At 45.6% G+C, this 19,221-nt stretch overlaps 1 protein-coding gene across 1 annotated transcript; it reads left to right on the forward strand.

Annotated features, from left to right (window-relative positions):
- Nucleotides 1-9,389: 9,389 nt before the first annotated feature.
- Nucleotides 9,390-12,838, forward strand: LOC119099088 (uncharacterized). The gene is made up of 2 exons (XM_037222151.1): nucleotides 9,390-11,111; nucleotides 11,474-12,838. The coding sequence occupies exons 1-2, from the start codon at nucleotides 9,753-9,755 to the stop codon at nucleotides 12,056-12,058; spliced, it is 1,944 nt and encodes a 647-aa protein (XP_037078046.1). The 5' UTR covers nucleotides 9,390-9,752; the 3' UTR covers nucleotides 12,059-12,838.
- Nucleotides 12,839-19,221: the final 6,383 nt, after the last annotated feature.

Here is a 19,221-nt window from a genome sequence, read left to right on the forward strand (position 1 = left end):
CCTGAAATCTGTTTAATTAGTTAAATTGCACTTTTCATGTAGTATTGTATGGGCAATGCTGTATAAAACATTAATGCAGCTTGTTTTCTCCTATGCTCTAAAGCGAAGCAGAGTTACCAATAAGTCACCACCTTAGTTGTTGCAGTCATCGTCATAGGTATTGACTCCACATCTGCAGTCTATTACAATTTCCATTCACACTGTGTTATGTTCCAGACGATCGGCAAAAAGCAAGAAGCTGGTGGTATCCAGCAGCACGTACATGATCCTGCGATGTGCGATGCGACAGGCCGGCCTACCAACAGTCAAGCGTACCATCCTGCATCTTGCTAAAGGGTGACCATTGGTTTGTTCAAGCAGCAGAGTGCTATTAAGACTACACAACCTTGTACCGTGCAGTGTGCACACAGCTTCGGGAGCACTGCTTGTATGTACTGCACTTGGCTATGATTGTTTTACAAAGGTGCCTAAGCCTATAAGAAAAAAATTATCATCCATTTTTCTATGCGAATTTTCCGTATCTCAAAGATCTTTACAGTACGATGTGACTTGTTCAAAACATGCTGCACCTTACTACCTTGCTAGTGTGAGTTAAATGAGACGTCAGGAATTGATTCCGAGCCTGTGAATGGCGTTTGCCATCTGCATGATTGTCGTGATTGCAGAATGAATTCGCAGCTTTCAGTCATGTTCATCCTGTGTTTCTCCTGTTTCACGTTTTTAAGCAGTGCTTCATTTCACTACAGGTACCTGTGGGAACCTGGGTGGTGGCGATGGCGATAGGGGGCACGCCGGCGCCTCGACGGCTGTCCTCGGGCGCTGGGCGCGGACTGAGGGCGGCCGCGCGGCGCCACCGGCGGCTGTCCTCTGGGCGCTGGGCGCGGACTGAGGCTGCCGCACGGCGCCAACGTCGGCTGGCCCTGTGCGCTGGGCGCGGACTGAGAGCGGCCGCGCGGCGCCACCGGCGGCTGTCTCGGGCGCTGGGCGCGGACTGAGGGCTGCCGCCACGGCGCCCACGTCGGCTGGCCCTGTGCGCTGGGCGCGGACTGAGAGCGGCCCGCGTGGCGCCACCGGCGGCACCTTAGGGCGCTGGGCGCGGACGGGTGGGAGACGGTATGTTTTTTTTTGTTAGGATTATTTATGCAACACTAGTGAACCCCCATATAACCGTTGTGATGCAACAACATTCTCACGTTGATAGTTATCTGGCGTTGTTAATCAGCTGTTGCTAGTCATTCTAAATTATAAGCTGCTATCTCATAGGCTTTACATAGAGCAGTTAATTTACAGTCACAGTGATACATTGTGTGATGGCACGGGTCGACAGTGCCATATGGCACTACCTCAGTGCTGTATTGTGGCATGGCATAATGAACAACGATATGGCTTTTGTACTTCAATCCCTGCTGCTTTCATAATAAATTAAATCATGAAAAGATGGGCCAAGCGTGCATTTTTGCACTAACTCCGCATCTGACATGTGACTGACCAAAAACACATGGCACAATATTCAAATCACTTTCAGCAAGCACACAACCAATAAGTGACACACTTGCTCAGCTTGTTTTGGAAATCTACAAAACATGGCTGACAAAGATGCAAACATGTCTTTGGCTTTCACAGCCATGCAACATGGTACAGTTGTTAGGCTGCTTCCACTCGAAAATGTTGCTCATGCAAGTAATAACAAATTTATAGCAAGAAAATATTATAAGATGTGATATGACGCTGCAAACCTGCTGACCCTGCACAATTCTGGAGACATGAAAAGTGTTTGCATTTAAGGTTAAATCAGCGAAATGCATTGGTGAAGCTGCTGGTGCTAAGATATTTTAAGTGCTATCCGAGAAACCAACGGCAATACTTTTCCACTTTTCTCAGCACCCAGCATTTCACAAGTTGCAGTGACTATGACGTTGGCAACTCACAAACAATGCTTGCCTGCATACAAAATTCAGGATTATTAAGGGAAAGACAACTTTGCAAAGCTGCATCATGCGAGCTTATACCAAGCGTGTGCATTAATGAGCCGCGCAAACCAGCCTCTACTGCCAAAATAAAATTGCTGATATACTGGCATGCAATTCATAAATAGCATGCTGTATTGCTTCAAAGGGTTCAAAATGTTGGCAAGATCATAACGAATTAGCGGATTGCCTTTGTACATCCTTGTAACATAGGTGCTAGAGTTTCTTTCAGCTTACAAGCATCATTACCCTGTCCTGCTCGAACACAAACATAAATACAGAGGCAGGTTTTGATATATCACATTTCATTGGGAGCCACTAGACTTAAAAAAGACCAAAACAATGTTCTCTCTCAGAAGTACAAGTCTCGCAGGCACACTCCCCATCACCTCAATATCAATACAAGCCACTGGCACGCATCACCAAGTGATCACACTCATTTCAAGCCCCTGATTCACATTCTTGTAAAATAATTGTGATTCCACACTTGCACAGCTCGCGGGACTATCAAATTGCAGGTTTTGTCACAATTTCCGCACAGGTTTCCGGTCATAACACCGCATTCCGCCGCGAGCTCCCTTCGTAAGTCCAACGCGGGTTCATGGTAGTGCAGCTTAGGAGGTTGTACATGAAAGACACAATTTTTGTTAACGATTTGAATTCGTGGTGCAAGACTGTGTTGACTACTTAGCAATATATATATATATATATATATATATATATATATAATATATATATATATATATATATATATATATATATATATATAGCATATGTACTCAATGCAATGCTTCCCTAATGTTATTATGCCTAGCTAAACCATAGACCCGCGCAATATTTGTTTGTTCCGGTGCACATGGCGCCAACCCAGCTGTCTAAGAAATTCGTGAGTAGAAGAAGAAAAAGTGCTAGCAGGAGAAAAAGACATTTACAGTTGCGCCTTCTTCTTCAAACATTTGGGAGAGCGTCCTTTTTTCGGCGCCGTATTTTGCAGACAGTGACGTTCTTTGTTATAACTGTGGCCCATGGCCTAGATATTAGGATAGCCTAGATATTAGTTGACGACGATTGCCGCACAACCCAAAATTGCTCGCGCTTACGTTTGCGATACGCATTCAGCAGCAAAATCTTACCAAGAGCCAATCACCTTCCGCGGATTGTATCATATGGGCCACATCGTCGCTTTTGCGAATGCATCAGCGGCCATGCTGTTTTTGACCATAAACAGAAAACAGCCTGTAATATCACAGCGATCGTATGACGTTTCTTTGATATCATCAATGCGGAGGTGGCTTTGAAATAGTCCCTCATTAAAGCTTGTGGCACATTTGCGGGCGTGTAGCTCGGAAACCAGAGGGCTTCGGATCTTAAAAAGGGCATGGCCGTGAAGTGCATCAAAAGGTCCTCAAGATGGCTATTTCAGCTAAAAACCCCTATATAAAGGTGGAGCATTCCCTTTAAGCAGGGTGGTCACGCAACGGTCATACGATGGTCAGCGCCCAATTAAAAAATATGAACAACCGCTTTACGCACTGTTCGTTACGCGAACACTGACCTGTTCCATGTGAGCCAGACTATTTGATAAATAATACGGGGTTGGATTTATGGTTGTTAGTTCTAGATTATTACGTAATATATTTCAAAATGCGAACTATTAAGATAAGAAAGATACAACATTTCAACTATGAAAAACACTGACCAGTTTTTTCATAGCATGCCATGGATGTAATATGCAGTAACAGGAATTCCTAAATTAAGTTCATGTAGCATGCCACTTTAAGAAGAGTGTACAGGGTGAAAGCAAAGCGGTGGAGTCGTTTTTTTATGGACGGATTAAACCACCATGTGATGTTAGCCACTGCTAACTAATCTGATCCGGGTGATGTAGGGCGTTGCTAGGTCTGTTTCATAGGGGGCGTTGCTAGGTCTGTTTCAGCCCTTTGACCATTGTCCGTATGATTTTATATACCTGTTGTGTGTGCTTTTTCCTACTGCACCTGTGTAACCTGAAACCGTAATAGCCACCACGTGGATGGTTTTGCAATAAACTAATCCGATTTTTTAGCGAAATGCCAGCGACATGACCGTGCAGAAAAGGTTACAACTTATGTACAATCAGAAAATTATGAAGGTCAGAAACTTCAATTTTTACGCAAATTTTTACGCCACGTGGGAAAACTATGTAAATTCAGCCATTCAAAAGTTCATTGCCGTGCGTAAAACTGTTCAGAAGTAATGCAACACAACGAGGTTCAAACCATCGCCCTGACTCGCCAAGGCGGACTGGTGAGGGGGGTCGATGCGGGGCCCGTGCCACTTCCAAAGCAGCTTAGCGGAAGACCCCAGTGAATTGGTATTAACACGACCTGGGGATCGGTAATGCATTTTATGTCGTTGGGTTGACAATAGACTTCATTATGCCAAATCAAATGTCAAATTTCCCGAAAACCACACTTTTCAGCTTTACAACCCAATACGCATGAGACCGTGCCTTGCAGCAACGCAAAACCTCTTCAGGCTTGTCCTTGTTCCATGCTAAGTACAATGGTGTATAGTTGTACGTGTTTTGAGCATATGTTTACGATATATGGTTTCGTTAATGTCAATGTTGGCCCGCCGTGCGTTCTCCTTTTGTGTGTAGGCAGGGACGTAGCCAGAGGCTTGCCGAGGGGAACACGGGGTTGGCAAAATCCACTCTTATGGTGATCCCTAAAAGATCCCTGGATATAGCTTACTTGTTAACAAAGACACTGTTTACCTTGTTGTATTTTTATGTTTACATTGCAACCAGACCATAAGCCAGAAGCTACGGTGAGATCAATTATATTTGTATGCTAAAGTCAATAAAGTTCAGAAATTAGGCGTTGAACATCCGCATGGTGCAAATCGCACGCACTCTTGATTTGCACTGGTTTAGTGCAGTCTTTTTAAACAGATAAAATTAAAATCCTTGTTAAAGTTTTTATTTGGGTTCTACACACATTAAGGACATCTCAAAGACAGATTAGATCGATATGATTGATCCAAATTTGGAAATGAAAATCTTATTGTGGATCGAGTGGCCAACAATGTGCATCAACAAGGCCAAGCCACGTCCATCTGGAGATATTCACCGCCGAGTCAGAATTGGTATGTGATATAATTTATGTAACATGTTTTTTAACATGCGCGCTCGCAAATCTTAACAAAATCTCGACACCAGGCGTTGCAGTCTCCATGGTCTGTGGAGCGTCAGCTCGGCGGCTAACGTTTCGCCGTGGTCCACTGGTGGACGAAACATGATGGTGATTCCGAAAAGATTATTTTTAACGACTTGAATTGATAAGTAATACATTTGATGTGACGTAATTTTGAGCATGCGCACTCGGAAATCTTAGAAACAAAAACCTCGGCTCAAGGCGTTGCAGTTTCCGTAGGCCTGACAGCGTCGGCTCAGCAGCTAATACTGAGCCGTGGCGATAATACTGACGAAAATGATGACGCTTCTGAAAGAAGTATCTTTTGCTTCATGGCATAAGATCTTACATTTAGAAGGCAGTCTGGGCGCATATTTCGTGTGTGCGATTTTTAGACTGATGTTAAGAACGGATTGGCCCTAAAGGCACCGGGAAGTGGGGCTGGAACCTGGTGGTTGAACTGGAAGAGTAAAGGTAGAATCTCTATTTTTCGTGTTTCTGTGACTGTCAATCTGTCCAGAAAACAGATAACACGGCACCCACCGTCTGGTGGCGCTTGCAGTGGCCGAAGCCTTTCGGTTTTACAGAAGCTGCAGCCCAGATAATTCGTTGTCCTGGCTCTCGAGGCTACGGGCGGGCGTGCTCAAACCTCTTGATGTAATTTGTTCCACTAATTCATTCTAAAAAATAGACGTGTTCAGGAAAGCATGGGATGGCCTTGTTCGTTTTTAAGCTGATTTCGATCCACTCTACTCAACCATACTGAGACCCCCTATTTCCTTTCGGACAAGGGGCACCTTGGGTAAAACACCAGGGGCGCACTACCGGTTCCAGTCAAGGGCTGAAGGGCCATTGCATCCCATCGCGAAGTGTCGTCTGGCTGCCATTCTGGCGACACGGGGCAGGATCTCCTGATCGATCCGGACGCCATTGGAAGGATATATCATATTGCATTGTTCCCCTCCCTGACACGGGAGGGCCTTCTGACCCGCGCGGTTGACCCCTAATCAGCGCAGGAGCCGACATTGACCCAATAACTTTCCTGGTCGCCAGAGGTGGTCAAATAATTGTCACAAAGACTCTATTTCCAGGTTTTTCTGGGTTCTCCATAGATATCGAAGACCCACTGAACGTATATTACAGATGAAAGGGGGCCCAAATCTGTATCAACATGGCTAATCCATGTTCATCTTAAGGTGTTGAAGATTCAGTCAGAACGGATTACTGATAGCAAACTATGTCATATGGTTTTGAACATGCGCGCTCGCAAGTCATAGCAACAACAGCCCCGACGCCCGGCGTTGCAGCCTCTGTAAGCTGCGCGGCGTTGGCTTTGTGGCTGTGACACTAAGCGATGGCCAATGAACAGACGAAAAATATGACGCATTTTGAGGAAGATTCCTGGTGAAACATGCAAATCGGCGTGTATGTGCAATGTATTGCAAAAGTATGCCAAACACAGCCTTAATCTGAAAAGTGGAGAAAGGGGCATTTATCACTGCTGCCCCCCACCTTGAAAAGTGAGGGGTGGTCATGACTCCCTGGCACCTACACTCTTGATTGCAGTTCAAACTCCCATACAAATGTGGAATGTGGAGCACTCACTTCAAGAAGCCCCTGCCTGCGATTATCTTTCCAGATATTTCGCCAAATCACCGGTGAGGTGCGTCCGTGCTCAACACCTAGCCCCTCTCTTCAGCTGTTTGTGGAGCCGGCAGGGGCGTGATAAACCAGGATAAGTTGGGGTAAGCGCTGTCGCCGTTGTTGAATGCACCGGGTGCCGGCCCTACGTTCTCAAAGCTGCAACAGTTAGAATAGAGGCATGCAATTGACCTGCTCTTTAAAACGACCACTTCAATTAACCTATGATGGCATCACACAATGGTGCGCATGAGAAAGTGCATAATGGTAACGTCATAGCTGCAAACATCCTTAAACCAAAAACTTGCGTTCAAATTACATCAGCGCGTTACGTGTATGCATGAACTAATCACAAGTATCGCCGCTTCACAAATGCATGACACTACTCAACCATGCCAGACGTACACCAAACACGGGCATCATGGACGCGACTGGTCGCGTGGGCAGAGGCAGCGAACACCTCGCGGTTCGGTTCCGCGGCGGCCATCACATTAAGGCTCGTGGCTCGGTCCGATGTCGGTCGACTTTATCGGCCACATCGCTGATGTTTACATGCGTCCCATTTACGCACCCCGAAAAACATGTGACGGGTGCAGGAGATTCGTTTCGAAATGCAGGACGAAGCGGAGGCCTTCACCTAAACTGAGGACAAAACGGAAAAATTACACATGCACCTTTTTGCAAAGATTCATATAAAATACCCTCGAAATGGGTTGGCCATTTTCAGGTCTGGAAGCGCCACGGTGTGCGTGACGGGTTCACAGGGCGGTCAGCGCAATCACAAACGTGATGCTTGTTGGTGCAGTCAGGCGCGCCATGCAGCGGACTTGGACAGCCCATGCACGTCAGCCACAAGCAAATAAAAACACCGGATGCGAAAGACGTAGAATTAAGGTCTCAAGTAATTATTGTTGCCAAATGCTTCTCGCGTAGCAAGCGATGTAGCAAATAAATCAAATATATGAGAAGTTATTATACGTGACATGCGTTTTTGATAGCATGAGATTTCCATGCTCCAAGCTCATGCTCCAGGTGCAGTATGATAAGAATACTACGCGCAGCATAGAAGACATGACATATTGAGTAGGTATATCTGGCTGATGGTTGCCAACAGTGCCAGCCATGCAAATATCACATTATACTAATGACACATCATAGCATGCATATCTGCAGTCAGGACATATGGTAGTCTACTCACACATAACTTTCAGTGTACCTTCACATGTGACAGGATTTTTTTCGCAACGTCACTACTCTGCGCGCGATACCCCACTGCTCGCAGTGGTGCCAGTGCACGACTCCGCCGGCTGGGGTGGACTAGATCGGTGCCTATTGCACCTGAGATGGCTGCTGCCAGCACAGCGAAGATCCGAAAACGGCAGAAAATGCTAGTGTCGACGTGTGATGTACAGACAAAAAACATGCGAGTGTAAACCTGGCAGGCTGGTGTTAAGAACACCAAGCTGTCACGATTTTGATAGATTCGGCTGATGCTCGCACCCATTCAGCCAACATGATACTTAAGCGCATATAAAATGAAAACCATTCTTCCAATTGTTATCACCTTAGCCCAAGCGACAATCATACTATGCAACAAAACCACTCGTGGTGTACTAACGGTGCGGGTAGGGTCAGGCGGTTTGAAACTCATATGTTGTCGAACAGAAAGCGTGGATCAATGAACACGATCAGAGCTAAAATAACACAAACGTGCTTATCAGAATGACTGAACCATTTACCACTCCCGGTTGATTCAGCCTCGAAACGTCCTACGGCTCCACGCTTGACCTTGCGCCGGCCCCTACATGACCAAGACTGTTCAGTTTACGACAATGCAGTGCATCTCTTTATTTTGCGTCAGTTTCTAAGTAAAATTATACTCCGCTGTTAAATCGGCTGCGTTTATGAAACCCGACAGATGCTTGCTGAAGTGGGTAGCATAATCCGCTCTCAGCTATTCCGGTGAATAGTAGAAATATACGGACGTTGAAGCAAATAGCTACTTTTTGCTCTACGCAACAGGATTCAAGGTGAAAGCCTCGGAAGTTACTTCCTACACTAGAGTTGCGCGTCATTCTCTCTTTTTAAAATTGGCTACGGGTCATGTTTTTTAAATTGCTCCAAAGGTGGGATATTCCCCTTTACGAAACCAAATAAGCAGTGCAAATGAACAGACTTGTTATTATTTATGCTTTCTGTCAATAACTTTATGCTCTGTTGAACAAAATGCAGACATATTTCAGAAATCCAGAGACCGTTCAGCGACTGTTCCGGCGACTATTGAGTTGAATTGGTCCAATGCAGCTCTCTCGAACCGTACATGTAAATCACTATTTTTGAGCGGACAAAAAGAAGCGGCTTAACTTCTACCACCTTCCTGTTTATTGCAAATATCTACAGAAACCAAGTGTTGTCACGCAAACGTAAGCAATATGATTGAAAATGTCAAGTATCAGGCATAGCCCTATGCCCCTTTATGTTCAGTTTAGTTCACCAAAAGGCTATTGAGAGATTTGTCCGCGTGCAAAATATATACTAGTGTCTGTTTTTATAGCACCAAAATACTTCAAGTTGGACGCCATGCTAACGCTTTAACACCATTTCATGCATTGTAATATTGATATCGATTGTGCTATTTCCTATGCAGTAGGCCGTGACCGAAACTTTTTGGTCCACTAAGATAGTGGTTTCTGATCACAGCTAGGCAGTGAGGTCGGTACAAGTGGACTATGATTACTTAGTCATGTGACAGAACTATCAGAACCATGGTTGCAAAATAGTAAAATATCCAATACTTTGCAAAGCCTAAAGACCAAGGACATCGTCGAGTCCACCGGCTAAACCTAGGACGTGGGAAGGTTAAAATATTTATGCACACATTGCGTAATATTCGCTTCTTGATCAGCAGGTCAACACATTTCGTTCAGGTGGGTTGTTACGTGGTGGATACTTGTTGAATAGTTGAATAATGATGGAGGACACCCCCAAGTCACCTGAGGGTAATGAAGAAGGGTTAGATGATAGAAAACTGTCTGGAGAAGCTACAAAAATATCTAAGAGCGACGGAGAGGAGATGCAAGATAAAGTAAAAATTCCTGACAAACCGAAAGACTCAAAAAGTCAAGAAGACGAGCAGGTTGAGGATAAAGGTAACTCACATTGTGGTAAGATATCTCTCTCAATCTGCAGAAGGATATCGTACGTCACGCAATTCTTGGTAATTTTCTTCGCCCTGGGAGCATTTTCCTTTGCCGCTTACTCAAGTATAAGAAGGCTGCAATCACGTCACATTCTTGAGAGCAGGGAGCTGGTCTCTCAGAACGACGTCTGGTTTAAGCTAGCTGTATGTCTGCGACCTTTTATGACACCATCGGCATTGGAGGACTTTTATCATTCAAGCCTCAAAATGAGCATCCGGTCTCACATTGCTGGTCTTTCAAAGCACACGTCTTGGGATGAAAAAACGTGGCTAGATGTTACGCTGCAGGCAGAGAGCTATGCAACATACTTTCGAGAGGTCCATCCATGGGAACGAATCCCGGTGAGCCAACTGTGGACATATCAGAACAAGAGTTTTCGGAAAGCGTTCAAAGAGTTCCAGGTAAATAATGTGCGGTTGACGCCCAGAGCATCAGATCCGCCAACAGGAGCAAATGAAGATAAAAATGGCTACACCGCGTCGAAGAAGAAGACAATTCATAGCTCAAGAAAGATTGATTATCCTCTTCTAGGAGATTACTCCCTTAGTCCTCTTTACGCAGGATGCTTAAATATCACTGTCAATGAAAGTATGGCCAAGCGACAAATGGAGATAAACGTAAAGCTGAAGAACTCGTTTGCTTCGAAGTACTCGGATACCAATAGCAACCACACAAGTGTTGTTCTCTTTGAGGCGGCGGACCTTTTTGTATATGATGCAAATGATGTTTTCACAGAAATCCCTATCATTCAAAAGCTCAGTAAATTTACCATCCACTCCCATTCACTGGAGCGCTTTTTGGTGAAGGGTTCGAGCTTCCGCCGAAAAGACACTGACAACTACCACTGCTCCAACCACACGGGCTACTCGCAGACCAACTGCCGGCAGTGGTGCATAACACGGAAGCTCCTAGAATCGATAGAGTGTATTCTTCCGTGGATGCAAGATTTGATACAGAAGCCTTGGCTGGACGAAAAATTCAGGAATCTTGCTCTTTGCTCAGACTATGAAAGCTTTTCTAAGACGCTGGCTGTTCAGAAGAAGTATTTGCAATCGAGTGAAGCTAACATGACTCGCCCGGTGGCAGACTGTCTCGACAGTTGCCCACCCCACTGTTCTACCGTCAAGGTAAGCATATCATGTTGCGATAATACTTTGCGATATGATAAGCCCAGTCTGTATGTATTGCTCGAGGGAGAAACCTTTCATGTAAACGGAGTGACGCGGTGCCCCCCCCCCCCCCCCCGCCCTCCACCAAAACACCTTCCAGGCTTGAATCTCACTTTCGATGTTGCGCCCTCGAGGCCGTCGCATTTGTGTGTACGCGTTTTCTCTGTTGTGCACAGGCAGTGCATCGATTCCCGTTGAGTGTATTGTGGTTCCCATGACATTTCAGCATTTGACCCAATGTGTGGGCACGGCGGACGCAGACTTACCGGAATTCCCCCTAATCTAATCAAGCTGTTCTCACCAACATTAACGCTTCTTAGGTCAGCATCCTGTCACTTGGAAGCAAAATGATCGACAGCGACTACGGTATAAGCCTGACCATCTCACCAGAGGTGGACTCCATTACGGAAGAACTCGACTACGTCCTCCTGAACCTGGTGGCCGAGCTGAGCGCTTCCATCAGCTTCTTGTTCGGCCTCTCCGCCATCGCCATCTACGACTGGCTGGTCGCCTTCTGCGTCTGGTCGGCGATCAAGCTGGGTCTGTTCAGGGACGCCGCCGGTGAGGACGACGAACCCGGCGCGTACGACGCCGAGGGGGCGCCGACGCTTTCCCCAGTGCCACGACTGCAGGTGCAGTCCGAGGACGAAGACACGTCGCCGTCACCCGCGCCGCCCGGCAATGACACCAACGCCAGTCTCATCTGGTACGTGGAGCCCAGCGCCAGGAAGGGCGGCAACCAGGTAGCGCCACTGGAGCCGGCGGGCGAGCAGCGCCAGAGTCCGAATAGCCTCGACCTGCCCAAGGACCCCAGCCCGCTGGCGACGTTCTCACCGTCGACAGACGGCGCATTGGAGAACACCACCCCGATCAACGCCTCGCCACAGCCAGACCCCATGGCATGACTCGGACAGATCCCCGAAGCACCGTCCACAGGGATTGTGCCGCGCGTCTGACACGCCTATCTGGTCCGGGAGTGCCGGCGGGCGCCAAGCGCAGAAGCGCTCGCTCCGGGAATCGCGCAACAAGGGATCGGCACCACCCTTGTCGCGTGAGCATCAAAGTAGTGCTGTTTATCTTACTGGATGCTCGCAGCCCTGAACAACGTTGATACGGGCGCAGTTTTGTTCCAATGATCGCCTGTCATTGTGTGACACTTGTGTGACCATGATTGTGTCACACTTGTGTGACCCTCGTCGTGTCACGCTTGCGTGATCATCACTGTGCCACTTGTGTGATCGTTCACACGTCGACGACGCACCTCTGAAGGGGGCGTTCTTGATGGTTCTTGCGAATGGTGCCCTGTTCGGGGCCGCTTTCACGGGTTCGGGTTCGTTCTAGGCCGCTTTCACTAAAATGACTATTATCGATTCAATGGCTTTCGTTCGTCCATTTCATTGTTTTCAGCTATTCCTCCTTGTCGACGTTTTGGTGTTTGATGTGGACCCGTCACGGCCATTGATGTTGGAGGGTCCAATAAACATTCGGCCTTTCTTGGGCATCTACCCAAGATGTGGTGGCGGCACAAGTGATCACAGCCCAGCAGCGCAGACAGGACTTCTGCCTGCGTCATTCCAAATCAGTGGTCTTGGCGGGGAAGCACAGGGTTGATAAATAGTCCGCTGATAGTCAAGCCCCACCCACCACTTCCAAATAAGCGCCAGATATGGCCCATTTTTAATCAAAGGATGCTTTTCTTTAACTTTTTGAACTTTACTTTTTCTATAACTGAAATCGATGCCTGAAGCCACCGTGAGATAAATCCCGTCAGGCCATGCAAAATAAATGCCGAACGTCAGCGAATTACATTGACACTCGCTCGGATGGCGGGTCAAATTGAACCCCGAAGGTTTTCCGGAATGGTTTCCGAAAGGTTCGGCGTAGCCGCGCCAAATTTTGCATAGCTGTAGACAATTGAATAGCAGATCGTTTAGCATCAAAAATTTAGATGTACCTTCAACGGTTGCTGACCAATAGCAGGTCAAAGTCAGGTAATGGTTTCAGCGAAGGCAATGTCTAAGGAATGGCTCAATCTGATCCAATAACGGAGTGTTAGACGAAGCTATGCATTTCTGAGATACTTTTTTAGGCAACACAACAATTGAATGAACAAATTCCATCGACCTAAGGTCAGTTATCAAGGTCAGATCAAGGTCAAAATCAACCTGCTTTATTACTCTAGGACTAGTTGTATGGGGTAGTTCCTGGTCCTCGTTTCGAATTTATTGATAACAGAAACCGCATTATGCACCTTCCACAGACTTTGAATGGTCAGAATACGTCACTGACATAGAATGACTCAGGTCAACACTTTGTTTTTAGGAACATACTGCCTAGCGCAATCTATGCCGCTTATCCAGATGCAAGACTCAAATTGGTTTTGTATTATTTTGGTCACCATGACCTTCAAAAGGTCAAACGGGGCCAGTGACCTTAGATGAGCGTGTGGCCATTACTTAGAACAATTATTAGGTTCCAGGGGCTCTTTGAAAACCGACCTGAAATTTGACCTTATTTGACCTAATTTGACCCGAAAGTCACATTCTACGATGTGAAACTGTGGCCTAAGAGAGTTCACGTACAGGCCAACACACGCTGTGAATTTTCTGTTTCTAGCCCCCTTAGTTCCTGAGATCTCAGGGGGGTCAAATTAACCCCCACCCGAGCGAAAGGTATTCAACCGGCCACGCCGGGGCGTGTTAAGTCTTAGAAACGCACAGACAACCGCAATAAGAAAACTAGAGAAAGTACAGCAAAAGCGTATTAAGTGCACGTACGCCAAGGTCTTTAACATCACTTGTGTGGAAGATAATTTGTTGCCAAAATGTGCCAACATATAAATATATATATATATATATATATATATATATATATATATATATATATATATATGTGTGTGTGTGTGTGTGTGTGTGTGTGTATATGCTGATGAGTATCAATATGTACATGTATTAACTGTTAAATAATGTTGTAATTCCGAGGACACCTAGTGTCAGCGTTTAATACGGTGTCATTGTTTCTGAACGTTTATGTCGGGAAGAAGCATTACATTTTCACGTTAACCTTTATTTCGCACTGTCATGAATTTTAAACCTGAACACTGTTCACGTGTGCCATTTCAACGCCAAAGTAGCTCTGCATTACTGACATTACCGAAAATATTGTCTTTCCTCTGAAAGGAAAATTGACTGAAGTGACCATGTATGGCCTGGTCTCAATAAATTATGGCACATCCGTGGATAGTGTCAGCTGAATATGCTCGAATAGGCCATTCTGCCAACCAGTCAGTTTTCAAGACATGCTGTTTGTAAATTTGTGGGCGGAGGTTAAACATCGAAGCAACGCTGCCTGTTAAAGGGGGTGTTCCCCCTCTATACGGGGTTTTGACCTGAAATAATTATTTTGAGGAACTTTTGATGCAGTTCACGTTCATACCCCTTTTAAGACCGAAAACGCTCTGGCTGCTGAGTTACACGAACGCAAAAGTCAGAAAACGTTTATTGGGAGACTACTCTTGTCACCCTGGCATTGATGTCGTCATAGAAACGTCATACGATCGTTGTTTCTCCTAATGGTCAAAGCGGTGTTGCCGCTAGTGCATTTGCAAAAGCGATGATACGGCACGTATGATTCAATCTGCGGAAGGTGATTGGCTGTTGGTAAGATTTCGCCGTTGTATGCGTGACTCGAACGTGAGCGTGAGCACTTTCGGGTTATCCGGCACTCGTCGTCAACGGGGCATTTTTCTTTATTTCTAGGTCATAGGTCAATGTTATGGAAAAGGACACCAATGTCTGCAAAAAAGTACGGCACCGAAAAACGGCACTCTCTTGAATGTTATCAAAAATGAAGGCGCGACGGCAAATCTGTCTTTCTTTCTCCTGCTGGCGTTTTTTCTTCTGCTAATGACGTATTCCTTACAGACAGCTCGGTTGGCGCCTTGTGCACCAAAGCAAAGAACCTTGCACCGGTTGATGTGTTAGCAAAGCACTATAAACCTCTTGACACGCTTTACCATGAACCCCCTTTGGCACTTTGTTTATAAGGGAGCTCACAGTGAAATGCGGTGTTATGACCAAAAACCTGTGCGGAAATTGTAAGAAAACCTGCAGTTTGTTAGGACCGGGGTCTGTGCAAGTGTCGGATTTCACTTATTGGGCATTATAGTGTGAATCAGGCGCTTGAAATGGGTGTGATCCCTAATGGTCTGTGCCAGTGACGCGCATTGATCTTGGTCTGATGGGGAGTGTGCGTGCGAAGTTTGTCTTTCTGAGAGAGAGAAAGAGAGAGAGAGAGAGAGAGAGAGAGAGAGAGAGAGAGAGAGAGAGAGAGAGAGAGAGAGAGAGAGAGAGAGAGAGAGAGAGAGAGAGAGAGAGAGAGAGAGAGAGAGAGAGAGAGAGAGAGAGAGCATTGCTTTGGTATTCTCTAAGTAACAATAGCACCTATGGTGCGGGAATGCACAAAGGCAATTTCGCTTGGGTTTCCAAATTCGATGACCTCCATTCGGTGATGTTTTCTACCATATATGTATACCTGGTGATGACAACGTCGCACGAGATCACCTCGCGTGCCTTATACCACACAAGGCGTTTTACAAGCATTTGGGCAACGTAAAGCGTTCGGCTGCGCAGTGTTGCGGTGAGAGTCGATCGGGTAAAAGACACGTCTCCAGGTAGTCGGGATTTGTTTGGTTCAAAGGCCATATTCGCTCCAACTTTTTGCACATCCCCGAAAACTTGGAGAACCGCTCTTAGATTATCACACTCTCTTTAATATGTCACACTCCATTAATATTACAATATATATAGATGCGTATATATATATATATATATATATATATACACCCATATATATATATATATATATATATATTTATATTTGTATATATATACATATATGTGTGTGTGTGTGTGTGTGTGTGTATGTCAAACTCTTGACGAGCTAGTCGCAACAGCACAGCTCATACCGCTTGCCACAAACCATTTGTGTTGCAAACACGTCTAAACACTCTCTACATAGTGACCAACAACACGATAATTTAGCCGATTCAGGGCGCGCTGATGCATTTTGCGGCGCAAAAAACTTCGATGTGAGGGCGATCAATTGTCGCGGACGATGAGGCTTTTGGCTGCTATCAACTAATGATGCATCATGAACCCAATATATCTATCAAACCATTCAAACGGCGTAGCAAACGATAAACACAGGTGCATAAAGCCTGTTACCTACCCACCGGAGCGCCGCTCAGAGTGTATTGAAGCCCTTGGTCACGCCACCTGCAGCAGGGACCAGCCCCAGGTCTCGTCAATGCGCCTTCACTTACTAGACTAGCTTACTGGCCTGCCGGCAACAGTCTGCTGGGTTCGGCACTTCTCATACGGTGTCCGCCGCTGAAGGATTGGCCCACAGAGAGCTCGACATCGTCACAACCACAGACGAGGTTGCGACACCAGGTTTGTACTGGAAAGGAAACCTGAGGTGCACGAGGTGCCAAAATGGTCACATGCACATGTGTCCGGACTAGCATTGGCTTGATGCCATACGGAGATTATTCAAAGGTTTCCCAACTGATGAATTCCTGAAGTACTTCGTGATCCACAGAAAGGTGCAAACTGAACTGGGCAAATTAATTGGACAAGTGTTCTGGTGACCGGTGGGGATTGGCAATTCCTGACATTGGTAGCAACTGACATGGACAACGGCATAGTTATACGTAACAGGCCATCTGCGCTTTCGGAATTCGATTTCCACCGCCGCTCCGGACAACCAGCACAAGCAGCTCAAGTTGTTTTGAACTAGTTACACTTTGTATGCTCAATATTGACACTTCTAAGATGAATCAGTTGTCAAATAATCTTGTACCACTCATCTTAAGCCTGATTTTGATTCGTGCTTGTTATGATCCATGTGTCATGGTTAATCACACCATCTGACCTATATCCACACGAGCTCCAATGCCAACCATTCAGTGGTGCAGGTTGATCGTTCTTGAGCAGTCCCAGTCGTGGTGCGTGGCCCATTGTCATGGTGCGTGGTGCGTGGTGCGTGGTGCATGGTGTGTGATGCGTGATGCGTGGCGCATCCATGTCATGGTGCGTGGTGCGTGGTGCCGCCATACTGCTTGGTAGGGCCCGCTGTCGAATATGGTGTTACACAGGGAAATAGAACATTGGGTATTCCAAAGTTTTGGGTAGTAGGTATCGACACATTCTATAAGTATACCGGAATCGGGATTAACGCCAGATTTAGTATGTTGTACCAAAAGTTGTCAGTGTTGTGTTAGCGGCATCTTTGGTTTGTTTGTGGCGATTAAGTGTAATAACGTTTCTCAGTCGCAAAACGCTGGAAGTGCGTTGCGGTAGTGGGGATGGTGGCTGGAGGATTAGATTGTGTTCAAATAATTTCAGATGCCTCTAGGCCAATCAGATGCGTGTTTTTCTTTGCCAAGTCACATTATGTCTCAGTTTGCGTATAATTACTCATTTAAACGTTCTGCACCAAAACTGATCATGTATTGATTCAGTTACTGCACAGCGAACCAATATTTCGGCCTAGGCTACCGGCTGTTGAGTGCTTGTGGAATACTGTATGCGAAGTAACTGGCCAAGGTGTGCTTAGGTATATTAGTTTGGACTTACGGCTCTTTTTTCAATGCATCAGGTACTGAAATTGTTGACTCATTGGCATTTGAATATTCAGCATGTGCAATGGTAATCTTTATCCACAGAGGTGTTACCATCCACGAAATAAGCCAACCAGAAATTCTGTCAACTCAGCACAGCTTTTTGATTGCATTCCATGTATTTATTGAGAATTTAGAAGCACTTTAATGTAACGGAAATGCTTGGTATGATGCTATGTTGTGCGCATCCCTGTGATGACATTTAACCAAAGGAGCGATCAGCCTGCACTGTTTAGAGTAGGTTATTTGATTGGTCATCGAAAATCGGCTGAGTTTTCTGTTGCAACTCAGCTTATGTGAGGTTGTAAGTTATGTATTTTCCAGATCACAAGAATCAGTGTATGTAAGTTCTTGATGGGCTATGCTGGGGACGATCCCACCTCACCTCCACCTAATGTGTGTTTCTCATTGTGTATGGACACCTCATTTTGATCAAATGCTATTTTCATGCTGAAGCTTTGTGTCTTTCATTCAAAAGTCCAACAAATGTCATCAAATAACGCCCGAAGCAGGTGATTATGGTATGATAGTCACTTTTACTCTAGTTTTTTTTTAGTATTCCAGCAACAATATGCGAAGACAAACCAACGTTTGTTAGTGCATTTCAACATTTTTGGAGGAGGGCACCATCACAAAATGCAATGGCTCCTTGCAGCTGCATGCAGCATAAACCTGGCATTGAACAGTGGCCTGTGCTTGGTAAATGCATCCAATGTAAGCAGCAAATGTTGAATTTAATGTAGTCAAGGAGTGCAATGGTTTGTGTTGTGTCTGAAATCTACAGTTCGTCAGCGCAATAAATCATCTTTATGATACATGTTTAGCTGGCGGCTCTGCACTGGTGCCCCTACACTGGCGGTTCAAAGCTGATGACCCTGCACAGCAGTGGCCGCCAGCATCACAAGCACCTAACACAGTACCTGGTCCTACCTCTGGCCGCGTTGGGGACGGTCAGCTTTAGACCGCTACCGTCGCGATAGGTTCCATGCGTTAGGCACAATAATGCTATGCACCCCAGCGATAGGCTGTTGAGTATAGGCCGTTGGCTGCATAACACCTGTCAAGTATACTTTGTAGAGTTTTAATTTCTCGTGTATTTCTTGTAATAACTCGCAGCACGTTTCCCAGCACAGCATCTGCGTTTGCAGGCTATGAATAATATGCATATATATATATATATATATATATATATATATATATATATATATATATATATATATATATGCATATTATCTATATATATATATACTTATACATTTATATATTATGTATATATATATATATATATATATATATATATATATATATATATATAGACCGTGTTCCCCGTCGTGTTAGAACCCAACTTTGCTGAAAAGAGTTCGCGGCAGCGGGATTCGATCCCAC

The sequence above is a fragment of the Pollicipes pollicipes genome, unplaced genomic scaffold (genome assembly GCF_011947565.3).
Source record: "Pollicipes pollicipes isolate AB1234 unplaced genomic scaffold, Ppol_2.1 Scaffold_4740;HRSCAF=5597_pilon_pilon_pilon, whole genome shotgun sequence".
Lineage (NCBI taxonomy): Eukaryota > Metazoa > Arthropoda > Thecostraca > Pollicipedomorpha > Pollicipedidae > Pollicipes > Pollicipes pollicipes.

Excerpts from the sequence above, each read along its gene's own strand:
- LOC119099088 (XM_037222151.1), top strand. The coding sequence starts at position 9,753 with ATGATGGAGGACACCCCCAAGTCACCTGAGGGTAATGAAGAAGGGTTA. Across the intron at positions 11,112-11,473 it reads CCCACTGTTCTACCGTCAAG|GTCAGCATCCTGTCACTTGG; the intron begins GTAAGCATATCA and ends AACGCTTCTTAG.